Source organism: Athene cunicularia (genome assembly GCF_003259725.1).
Source record: "Athene cunicularia isolate RWA chromosome 1 unlocalized genomic scaffold, athCun1 chr1_part2, whole genome shotgun sequence".
Taxonomy (NCBI): domain Eukaryota; kingdom Metazoa; phylum Chordata; class Aves; order Strigiformes; family Strigidae; genus Athene; species Athene cunicularia.
This window is the reverse complement of record NW_020799092.1, coordinates 22,500,577-22,512,710: the sequence shown is the minus strand read 5'-3', so window position 1 is coordinate 22,512,710 and position 12,134 is coordinate 22,500,577. Positions and strand designations below refer to the sequence as shown.

The 12,134-nt window shown below is 36.6% G+C and overlaps 1 protein-coding gene across 3 annotated transcripts in view; it reads right to left on the bottom strand.

The window, feature by feature from the left end:
- Nucleotides 1-627: 627 nt before the first annotated feature.
- The window catches only part of C1H12orf4 (chromosome 1 C12orf4 homolog), a 22,765-nt gene continuing 11,258 nt past the window's right edge, over nt 628-12,134 (bottom strand). For 2 of the 3 annotated variants that reach the window (XM_026868186.1, XM_026868188.1), the window contains 6 exons: nt 11,824-11,952; nt 10,644-10,712; nt 8,856-9,058; nt 3,815-3,872; nt 2,550-2,617; nt 628-1,571 (listed from right to left, as the gene is read on the bottom strand). In XM_026868186.1, coding sequence (XP_026723987.1) covers nt 1,479-1,571; nt 2,550-2,617; nt 3,815-3,872; nt 8,856-9,058; nt 10,644-10,712; nt 11,824-11,952 — 620 coding nt within the window. In that variant the 3' untranslated portion in view covers nt 628-1,478. The remainder of the gene's footprint in view (nt 1,572-2,549; nt 2,618-3,814; nt 3,873-8,855; nt 9,059-10,643; nt 10,713-11,823; nt 11,953-12,134) is intronic. The other variant, XM_026868187.1, reaches the window with a different exon arrangement.

Genomic DNA, 12,134 nt, shown 5'->3' with positions numbered 1-12,134 from the left:
AGCATGCAGGACTCAATAAAAATACTAAGCTAAGAGTTCATTAATTACATAGGGACTTTATAAATATCATGAATGGATTAACAACATTATTAACTTTAATAATTTAAAATATTTTAAATTTAACATTAACTATGATTCTCTGTGAGAATTTTGAATTATGCAGTTTCCCCAGAAAAGAGCTTTGCAATCTTCACATTTAACAAAGTACTTTTTTTTTTTTTTTTTTAAAATCACTATGAAAATAGAAAATAATTTGTTTTTTATGTGGCCTCCAGGATCTCCAATTTTCAAAGTGCAGAATTTCAGCAACACATGGAAAGTGATGTCAGACTCAGAGCCAGCTCTGCCAGGATCCCCGTGCTTCCTGCAAAACAGGCCTGTGGGCTTCAGAAAGTCACCCGGAACCTTCACCACCCCCAGCTGCTTGGCTGCAGCCCCCAGAGTCCCAGTTTGAGACAGGGCTTTCCCCATGGCCAGTGCCTGCACAGAAGGATTGCTTCTTGTTGCCTGGGGCCACAGCTCCATTCAAAAAGTTTGCCTGGCCAAGATGGGGGAAAAGCAGTCCCCAACCTCCCCCTGCCCCCATCATGGGGACGCAGGGCCTGGGGGCTTTTGGTTTTTGTTTTCTTTTGACTGGATTCAAGTTTGTCCCAAGAAATGTCGCAGTTGGAACTTGAGCTGTCTCCTCAGCATTTCTCTTTAGATTGTTTAGTCATAAAACATTAATAAGCAGCAAAACAGACATGTACAACAGAATCCAGAAGACTATAGTGCTCCTATAAATTTGTTCATGTGACAGACTTGTGAATATGAAATCTCAAAATAAAGGAAAAAGTTTACTTTAAAAAAAAGAAGAAACAATAATGAAAAATTCTGATTATTGTCACAGGTATGTTATTTTGATTTTTTTTTAAAATACTTCCATTATTTACAAAATCCAGCAGGTTAAATGGTAATTTCACATCTTTCATTCTTATGTAACAGTAAAATGAGGCAGCAATACATTTTATTTTGTGGTCATTGTGACACTGGAAAGACAACTGTGACAACTTATGTCAGAGTTACTCTAAGACGACAGCTGGCTTTGTTCATATATTCATAAGCTTCACCAAGCAAATTCAGAAAATGTTTTTAAAACAACAACCTGAAGCCTATTCCAACCATAAGCTCTTATTCCTACTACTTAAAGATGAGAATCACATCTATATTTTGGTAGATTAAATACAATAACTTACATTGAATGTTTTTCAGATATAGGTGAGGAATTCAACTCATACTGGGTTGAAACAAGAGGCAAAAATCAACTGCTAACACACGAGTACAAACAGCATTTATCCTTTATTACGACAACATGAATCTTGAAATTGCAACAAATGTCACTTCAGGGTCATCATCCCTCAGATAAAGAGACATTCCAGTCCAGAATCTCTGTAATCTCACCTGCTGTCAACAGGATACATCTTACTGCTGCACAAAATTCAGTGCTTAGAGGTCAGAGTCAATGTGGAGGACACTCTGAAGATTTGTGGAAGCATATTACTCAGTTGGTAAAACATTTCCTCAGAAATTGTCTGGAAAAAAAAAAAACAACACCACAACAAAAAACCTCAAAAAACTTACAAGTAAGCTTTGGCTTTTCACTGTAGTTTGGAAGACCTAAGTCTCTCTCAACTTTGTTTCTTAACATTTAAGATAATTGCTGTTTTTCAGATGACCAGGGAGATAATTTTCAAACTATGTGTTATAATTCTATTTAATGCAATCAGAAAGTAAAGATTGACCTAAAAATACTGCTTATTTATGTGACATATCTGTTTCCAGTAGGTTTCTTGTTCCAGTAATTGATTATTTCTGCCTAGCACAAGCAGGACAGTACTGTTTGTTATGTACAGGACTCCTGCTCTCCAAATCCAGGATTAGATTAACTTCAGTACTTAGTTAATTCTTTGCTTCCTTCTTGCTCAGTAGTTTACTACCTTCAAGAAATACATGTTACTTCTTTCCTAATATAACTCTGATTTTTATACTACTTCCAGTACTTTTTAGAACAAGTAAAACTTAGGGCTGGCCCCCTTTGGAAAACTTCCTGTTTCTGAAGATCAGCTAGAACTCTGAATTAAATCATTTCAGAATCTTAATTACAATTAACTTCCAATTAATTAATGCCTTTAATGGCTTTGTGGAAGCATGACTGAACTCAGTGCATTGCAACTTTCCAAGCTGTTAGACAGTTTGACTAATGAACACCTAAACTTAAGTAACACAAGGTTAGTCTCTTCAGAGTAAATAGCAAAAATGTATCTTCTGCAAAGATGATGTATTCACTGCTCATAAAAGTGAACATCCCAGTTTGAAATCAGAAGATACTACTGGGTATCCAAAAACATAAATCTCTTTTATTCCTGTTTTATAGGCAAGGAACCAAACCCACAGTGATTAATTTAAGCTCACAGAAAAGGAACAGGGCATAGTAAAGAAATCAAAACTAGATCTGCTGACACTTAACTTCTTGTTCCAACTAGGCTGGATATGAATTTGGTTTAACCTACCTGTGGTACCAGGAACTGTACAGTCCGAGAAATTCCTCCATCCCACGAGGCCATTTCCATCATGAAACCTAAAAACCAGCATTCATATCATATGCATTACCTATGCAATCTTCCCTGCCAATTACACCGATATCAAGCAGTGAGGAAGTTTTCACATACAATTAGGATTTTAATGACATCCTTAGTTAAGGCAGTTAATCACATTTAAAATCAGACTTGGCCAATCTCATGACTGAAATCTGCTTTAACTGGAAAAATATTAGTGAGGAGTTATGTAGAAAAATCAATATACCCCTGAAGAGCAGGATAAGCAGTCCTACTGTACAGCACAGTGCCAGGCAGAAGTGAGAGGTTTCTCCAAATATGCGTGTTACAAGTCCTTTCAATGGCTTGCTTTCACTGAGAAATAACTCTTTCCTTTAGCTCTGATGTGACCACATCCACGTGAATGAGTACAAGCCTGTTGCCAAAAGTACATTGACAATCTGGCAGCAACAGAAACTACCTGGACCTGCTTACATGGAAAAAGCTCAGTGCTCATTTATTGCTCAAGTTACGATACGGCATTTTTATGCTAACATTTCCTTACTAATGAACTACAAGGTCCACAGGAACACACTCATGGCAAATAAAAATACTCAGAAAAAGACTTGTTTAATGAAAGTGGCTACGTGGATGATACTCCATTGTGAATTACTTAAGATGACAATAGGAAGTGGTTCCTCAAGCAGATGGCGAAAAGAACATTAACACTACTAACATTTTAAATATTCTGAATGACTGGTTGAAGTATTTAAGTGCAGCACACAAGAATGCAGTTAGTAATAACATCACTTGCAAAGACAGAAAACCAAGCTGAATCATGAGGACTTTCCAGCAAAGAAATGAATTAGGGTATAAACTACTCTTGGAAAAATGCACAGAGTCCTCATTGTCTGAAGCAATCAAAATACAAAGGACACTGGAAATTATACTATAGAGAACCACCAGCTTTTCAAATCTGCAGTAAGAGCTTTTTCTTCTGCTGTCTACGTTTAAGTTGTAAAGATACTTTCAAAACACTTTTACTCTCTATTCTATGTGTCTGAGAATATTTCCTGGTAAGTCAGTCAATAATTTTTAAAAGAGAAAATATAAGTGTAGGTTTTAACAAACAATAAATTATTGAAAAACACCTTTTTCTTGGAAAATATACAGACTGAACTAAGGCTGGATGTCACCAAATGCAACACAAGAAGCCCCAGCTGAAGCATTCACTATTGTACCTTTGACACACTTGAACACAAGCTCTGCCCTCTTCAAGCACCATGGAATGGTCATTTCCTGAAAAAAAGAATAAATGAAAACCTCAGTGCCCAATGGATCTAACCAACAAGAATAGTAGGTAAGTTAATAAAAATAATACATTTTTGCCACAAATGCCCATTTTCCCAGCAGGTACTCAAGCAGAATTACAGGCCATGAAGAGGGATGCAGTTTTCCAGAGTATTCTATGCAGGTGGTAGGTACCTTATATGTGACCATAAAAGCACGGCCACTGCTTATTGTTAGGAGAGCCCAGTGTCAGAACAATCTATATATTTTTAAGCTGAGGTGTTGAACAAAATCACTGTTGACAATCCTATTAATGTCATTGGAAACAAGGTTACTGAATTCCCCTGAGGAGCTTCAGAAAAATGTATACTATCCAATGGATAAGTCACATTTGTGTTTCAGCTAGCCAAAGATAGGCTCCTGACCTTAACAGCAGTAACTGATGATTCCTAGCTATTCTTGATGATTCTGGTTAAAGTTTGTTGGCACACCTGCTGCCTTCAGGAAAATCTCTCTAATACTGGAACTGGAAGAAGCCTTTCTCCCCTAAAGATGCATTTATGTTAACTCTTAAAACAAACAAAATCCATCTTCATTTGATGGAGGCGTTTCAGATATAAACAGACAGCAAATCCTTACCTAAAGTTAAATGGGATATGAAAACCAAGATGGGATATGAAAATCACAGTGGTTTATTCTTAAGATATGGCTATAACCACTGGTCTGAAAAAAAGTAACCGTTTAAACGCTTTTGTACATTAAACATCCCTTGGCTATATGCTACAAAGTGAATTATATCAAGATGAATATTCCAAGTCAGAGACAGAATTACTGTCACTGTAAACACTTCTCAAAGAAAATAGTACCTATTTGTTCTGATATACTCTTCAACATGGAAAATGAGCACTTTTGAGTCTGAATACAGGAATATAGAGGTGGAAACAAATTTATCATTCTATGTACCTTTTCAAATTTAAGCACTATATAATTTTCTATTCAGTAAGGCCAGACTTTACTTTGCAGTGCCAAACACTGTGCAATCTTGTCATTATCAAAGAGCTTAATTTCAGGATTTTAAAAAAAGTTATTTGAGAAGCAAGATTATCTAAGAATGCCAACTGATAACACAGCAACAGCATACTGAATGTGACTGCATTAAAAAACTATTTACAGCCAAAGTTCCTACTTAGGTGGGGGTATCTCCTGCCATCCCAAAAATACACAATATGTTAAAACCAGCATAAGCTACAAATACCGTTTCAGAAAAATTTCTTTCATTATGTAAATCACTGCATCAATAGATGCTGCTTTTAGGGTAGACAACACATGCTGGACAATTTTGTTTTTTTTATTTTCTAACTTTCTGGAAGAAATACTTGCTCTTTGTTATAATTTATCTGCCTACGTGTACTTTCTGCCACAAATAATGTAGGTGTTTATTGTTAGTTTTGATCCCCGTTTTGGCTTTGGTGAAAAAACCAAGTGTCTAGAAAGAAAGGTCCTGTTCATCTCAAAGCAACCCGGCCGTACCTTGCATAATCAATAGAGGGAACTAAGCCTTAAAAGGCTTGATCAAACCAGCAGGATATGACACTATTCCTTGGACTATTTCAGAGGAACATAGATGTTAAATCTTGTGGGCACTCAGGGAAATAACAGGTTGAATCCAGAATATGACTCCATGAAAGCCAAAAGAACTGAAAATGACACAGTAGTGAATCAATTGTAATCCATCTTAAAAAAAAAAAGTATGTTCTTGTGATTTGGCCATGTTATCAGGATTTTTCTCTATATGCAAACTAAGTAACAGTTGTAGCAATGATGAAGGATCAGGTTAAACAGCAATTCAAAACACAGTGCAGGGGATAGGGGAAAAAACAAAAGCAAACATCCCATCACCATAGTGAGTTTTGGTTAATAGCACTCAAGCAAGTAAAAAAAACCACCTGGGACTTTCGGTTTTGTTGACTAGCAGAGACCACACCGCACTCCTTTTTTAAGATGCAATGATTTGTTTTCAAATAAAGCTTTTTTCTGAATTAAAAAAAAAAAAGGGGGAGGGGGAGGTCAGCTTCACTGACTAGAAGGATATGTTGCAAACCTTTTTATTCAAAGAAATTGGTGATACACTCGCTACACGGGGCTGCTGGTTTTGTAAAGCTAAGGGCTTATGCCTTTGCAGAACCATGTCATAACCAGGTAATGAAAACAACAATGTCTTGTGGGATGAAGATATCAAACAAAATTTCAATGGTTAATTTTATTAAGAATTAGCAAGTTGTTTACTCAAGGCACATCTATGCAAATCCTAAACACTCTTATGAGCTGCTGTACATTTAAAGGCAGGAAACTCAGAGGAGAAATATTTGAAGAAGTAAATACATTCTCTGTATACATCATCTCTCGATAATAGATAATCTCTCAATAAAAGATAAACCCTGTACATAAATATTTGTTACAGAGCTTATACTCCCTTCACTTCTACAAAACATTTTTGTCTTAACTCACGGTAACAGAGGCAGCTCCCTGAAATCCCTGAAGAGTCACATTTTTCTGTGTTGCTGTGTGGACGGCAGCAACAGCTCCTACATTGAAACTACGAAGGAAGTGTGCCAGCTCTGGCAATTTTAGCAATGCCATGCTATTAGAGCCATTTCACTCCCCAGTTTCTATCAGATTCAGAACAGTGATCAGACAGTAACATCTCAGTTGTCCTGAATTTGAACTCGTCTGCTTTTTCCTTTCTCAAGTATCAAACCCAGTTTCTTTCCTTCCTTTAACTTAATGATCAGAACAGAGACATCTGTTTTTGTTGTTCTCACCATAGGAAAAACTAAGGAAAATGGAATTCCTACTTTTTTTTTTTTTTCATAGAAACAGTAACAAAATGTAATGGCCTCGTTGAGACTGATAAACTCATTACTTCTGTGAAGTTATAAACACCACTCTTCCTTCCACAAAAAGAAAAAAAACCTTTGGGAAAAGCACAGAGAAAACTTGTGATGAATGCCTGTCACAGTGAAGCATGCAAACATCTCTGCAGCTGTGCTCCTGGTTAACCACTTTACAAAAATGTTTTTATGTAGGTGGTAAATGCAGATTCAAAACTGGGGCCGCTGAAGGCACCAAGTTCAGGTTAACTTTCAGAAATCTGTTATTATTCACTTTTCCCTCAACAACAAGTTACATATTTGTGTGTTTCAAATCAGGTCAGCCAGCTGCAAAGCACTGTAATAAGGGATGCTGCTAATGCAATTCACACAGTGCAGCTTTGGCTAAACATACACTTTTCATACAAGCACTTTCTGCTCACTCTGCAAAGACTTAAAGCTTAACATAAAAGGGAAATTGTTTCACTAGGACCTTTTAAGAATCCAGTGCTAGGCAAGAAGATAATTCTTCAGTTTCATGCATCCAAGCGACACCACACTCTCAAAGCACCTCAAACACTTGGTCTTGTACTTTATTTGTATTTCAAAACACAGATATGCAAATGAAAGCTAAAACTAACAAGGTTTAAACAAAAAAGATAAAAAGAATATAGTCAGATGGCAACTTGATTAAGAAAAAAAGATCAATACATTTATGTAACATGGTAACTGGGCCCTATGAGTAAGCCCAGCTGCCGTCCTACAAGTTAATTACTTGCATTTGTGCCCAAAAAAGGTCTTGATATCAGAGATAAATCTCTGAAGTAATATCACCTGTTCCTAAAAGTCTAATTTTAGGTATGGAAATCTATCTTTTGGAAGCTTCATTATTGGATAAACTTTTGCATTGCTTGCACTTTCAGAAAAACAGACCCTGATCTTGCAAAAGGAGACACTGTGTTCCAATCAAATTCTTTTATTAAAAAAAAAAAGTCACTGTTAAAGGTAATACACTGGGGAGCCTTTGTCTTGCTACAAGCTGGGCTCTTTCAAAGAAGAAAAGACCGTATGGAAATTTACAAGTCAAAAAATCAAAGGGTTATTAAAAAAAAAAACAAACAACAGACCATAATTATCCATGTAAGGGTATCAGTAATGGCAGCATTACCTTATTTTTCTCATTTCTTTAAGTTTAGAGAATTTTCACCTCCTAAGGAGGCGAGGCACATGATTATTCTGCCTGTCCACCACTTCTCTCCCTGCCTCCCTACCCCTTTTCTTCTCTGCTAGTATCTTGTGAGCCAGCTGTGACAGAGGAAAGAGGTTGCCCGTGGTATTAAATTACTATGGACTATGAAATGTAACAGTGGAGCAAGAGACAAGCTCTATACCGGCATCCCACTGAAGAATTGAATACAAAAGGTCAGCACAACAAGCAAGCACACTTGTAGCTAGGAAGCAACACCTCAGCGGTATGCTGCTTCTTGGCCAGCTGATATATGGGGGACTTGAAGAAATGGGGCAGAAATTAAGGATGCAAGCGATTAGGCAATGAAGGAGGAGACAGTTCAGAGCAAAGGTGAAATCTGGTTGCTGCTGCATAGGGCTGAGGTGATAGAGATTGAGGTTTTTTTTAGGGATACAGAACTCTAAGCCAAGCTTTGCTAGCTCTGCTGCCGATTAAACTTAGATTTAAGGTTTTCTAACTAGCAACAATTAAAACTGTGGAGCTGGTATCACTATTACATCAGCAGTATAGTTTTTAAGGTATAGTTTCTAAGCAAGAGCTGTTGCCAGAAGACTTCCAGGCATGTAGTTCCATCTTTCATTAATACTTTTACAACTGCACAATGAGCTGGACCAAGGAAGTGAAATGTCCAAAATGAGGGGTCCGAATAAAAAACCAAAAGTGATTCATCCAGCTGAAATGTTTTTAACTGGTTAAGTTCCCTAATTTGGGTCACCATATAGATACAAGTGCCAGCAGAGTGATGTGGCAGGAGCATGTGACTGGGATAAATGGTCCTATTTAGCTTAAACCAGCATGAAACACACCCTTTGAAAAATCACTTTTGTTGGATCCTATAAGATAAAAACAAATAAAATCTTTACATTTACTTACTTCTGACATATCATGCACCAACAGAAGAGGAATACTAATGGTAGTAATATCATGCGTGCAGCAAACTTTGAGAATGTTTCTGAGTCCCATGATAGCAGGATCCCGAGCTGTTACGTTACCGGATCTTACATTATCGTCCACACAGAGATGAAAAGCAACATGAATTTCAGAAAGATTTGAATGGCGTGTGATGTAGAATTCTCCTACAGAATAATATAAACCAAGAAGGCAAGATATCACAATAGTGACCTGTACTGAAATACAATTGTTAGGCAATGTAAGGATAGGGTCAGTTAAGACAAAAAGGCAAATACAAATATACAACTGAGATCAGAACACATAAATCAGAACACATACATCAGGAGAAAAAAAAAAAGTTAGAAACCAACTGATCTAAAATTTCTTGGAATATCATTGTTTTACATTCATCCTACACTCACTTTCCTGCTTTGATGGGTTTCACTGGCATCACAGACACCTGGTGTAATAAAACATAACAGTGCTGGTACAGGCGGATGTGATCTATATATAGCACGAAACAGAAAAACAAACACAGAGGAGGTGTAATACTCAAAATATATAATGTAAGCACTGAATTGCAGACAGATGTGGGAGGCGGAAATACCAAAAATGGATGGGTTAAAATAAAGGATGCAAAAAGTCTGTGGAAAAAGATAGCGGGTTACATAACAACTGAGATATGTACTGGAAGACAAAGATATCAATGATCATCAGAATTTAAAATAATTCATAGTAATGGGAAGAATAGAGTTGCTTGCAGAAAGTTACCAAGACACCTTGTTGGGGTTATTTTTAAACTTGGTATTCATTTATCAAAGGTAGAGAAAGAGTAAGGGGCACTGAAATGCAGGTCTCTCCATCTCACCTTTCTGCTGGAGATCAAAGGTCTATAGCAGAGTCAACAGAAAAGCAGGGATGCAACACCCCTACTGCTTCCATCAACAGAGAAACATCATTCTTCAAACCTACTCTCACTGGTCATTTAAGTGAAGATACTACCTTCTTACTGGGACAGCTGAAGAACAGGTATGTACTCCTGTCTGATGACTGCTAAGGAGGTGGTAATCCCCAGCACTGACCATCTAAGAGTAGTAACACACAAGCCACTGCCACAAGATTCACGTGGATTTATCTGTTAAGGACCCAAGATGATTTATAATCCACTTATACTAGCAAGATCTGAGACAATCGTGAAAGCAGTTTTAAGAAGTCCTCTTATTCAACCATGGGTTGTATGGATTTAACTCCTCTCCAACTGTCTATTCATCTTCAAATTCCACTGAAGCTTTCCTTATTAAAAATCACAATATATACAGAAGATAATTCCTCTTTGAGAGGAATGGATCTGTACATTCTCAAAGTTAAAATATACATTCTAAAATGCTTTGCTGTATCACAGGGACATACACATAATTATTTTCAAAAATAAAATTAGTTGCTAGTATTTAAGTTTCACCCTTTCCCAAGATACTCAGAGATTATTATTTTTTTTTTTTTCACACTGAAATTCTGAAAAGAGATTTTAGGCATAGAGAAGTTAAGTGATTTGCCCCAAGTCACATGATGCAATGGCAAAGCTGGGAATAGAAACCAGATGTCCTGACACCCAGTTCTCTGCCTTAGCCACAAGAACATCCTTCTCCTCTGATTGAGGTCAACCCGGGTTTAGTTATAATTATAATTTATGTTCTGACTTTAGAGCTAAAAATGTGCATCTATAAAATACAATTTGCTTTAAGAAGAGGGGGAGAATGCAACAGTACTCACCCGGCAAAATATTTGACTGGTTTCGTTCAATATTCTTTAATTTATCTTCATTTCCACTACTTTTGTTTTCTGTATATAAATACATAACACAAATATTAAACATATCATCTATTAATTACATTTTGGCATGAAAGTTTTATGTACAGATGACACCTGGCTTGAATTATTGCCATAAAGTTACCATAAAGTCCCTAAAGAGCAGAGGAATGGACAGGAAGTATTTTTGCTGTGTTCAGTAGACACTGAACTGAATCCTACCTCAAATCATTAACTTCCTTACTTAATCACCCTACGATACCTCTTCATTTGGACAAAAAAAACCCCAAAATATTCTCATACATAATACTAAACTTTCCAAATTACACCCACAACTACACAGTATCTTGCTATTGATTTTAAACAATGTAAATATTTAAAACAAATTTGTTCCTAGTATGACATGAAAAATGTTAAAAGAGATTTACGTAAATCAGCAGTATAAAAACAGCTTTCAGTATTTTCCTCAAGACTACAGCAATATGCAGGTTCCTAAGAAAACCTGTTTCTCTGTGTACTCTTACAAATCTATTCATGTTACTGACGTCCTTAAATCACATAAGTAGTTCTCTGCAAGAAAAACAAAGTTTCATGATGTACAAGTACTGCCTTAACACCATGTGGTCAGGTAATTTCCCAGTCATTTGTAAATATAACTGCAAAGTAAACCATTCACAAGGATTTGGTCAGCACAAAAGTATACATATTCATTTAATTTATTATTCAGGTTTTAGCGGTCACTTTTAAGGAAGGGGAAATGTCATAACTTATCTTCTGCGATTTTTAAAGCTTTGTACTCAATTAGAAATTAAGCCGAGTCAGATAAAGTCTGTGCTGCTACAAGCAGTTTAAACTGCAGAGAAAAGCACAACGGCCCTATACACTTCTCAGGCTGTAAAATCTGATCAGAACCTTTTTCTTTTTGGTAAGGTATGTGTGTTATGGCAGCAGAGACATCATGTGAACATGCCTCTGTGAAGAGAGAATTTAATGCAGAATTCTCAAGAGTTTATCAATAAACACAAATGTACCATTTTACAGATCAGGTAACCAAAGAAAAAAGTGAAATCAACTTGCCCATAAGCATAAACATTCAGCTGACCACTATTCTATTTCAAGGAAAGTAATTTTGGTTGTCACTGACCATGATGTCTTTTCGACTTACTGCTACGCTGTGCTCTGGCCTTAAGTACAACCTTCTGGACAATTTCGAGCTGTTCTTGAATTCCAGGAAAATGGAAATCCGTGCATTCTTGGCAAACAGTTGCAAAATCTAGGAAAAAAATAAGATTAAAAACCACGTCATAAGGCCATGCTTAGCAACATTACATAATTCTGCTCTACTGTTCAAGCAAGGTCAGTTACAAAGGCCACATACAGAAAATCTACAGCTTCCCCCAAGTTCTTTACCACTGTTAGGCTATTTACCCACTCTGCAAGATAAAATAAGGTCAC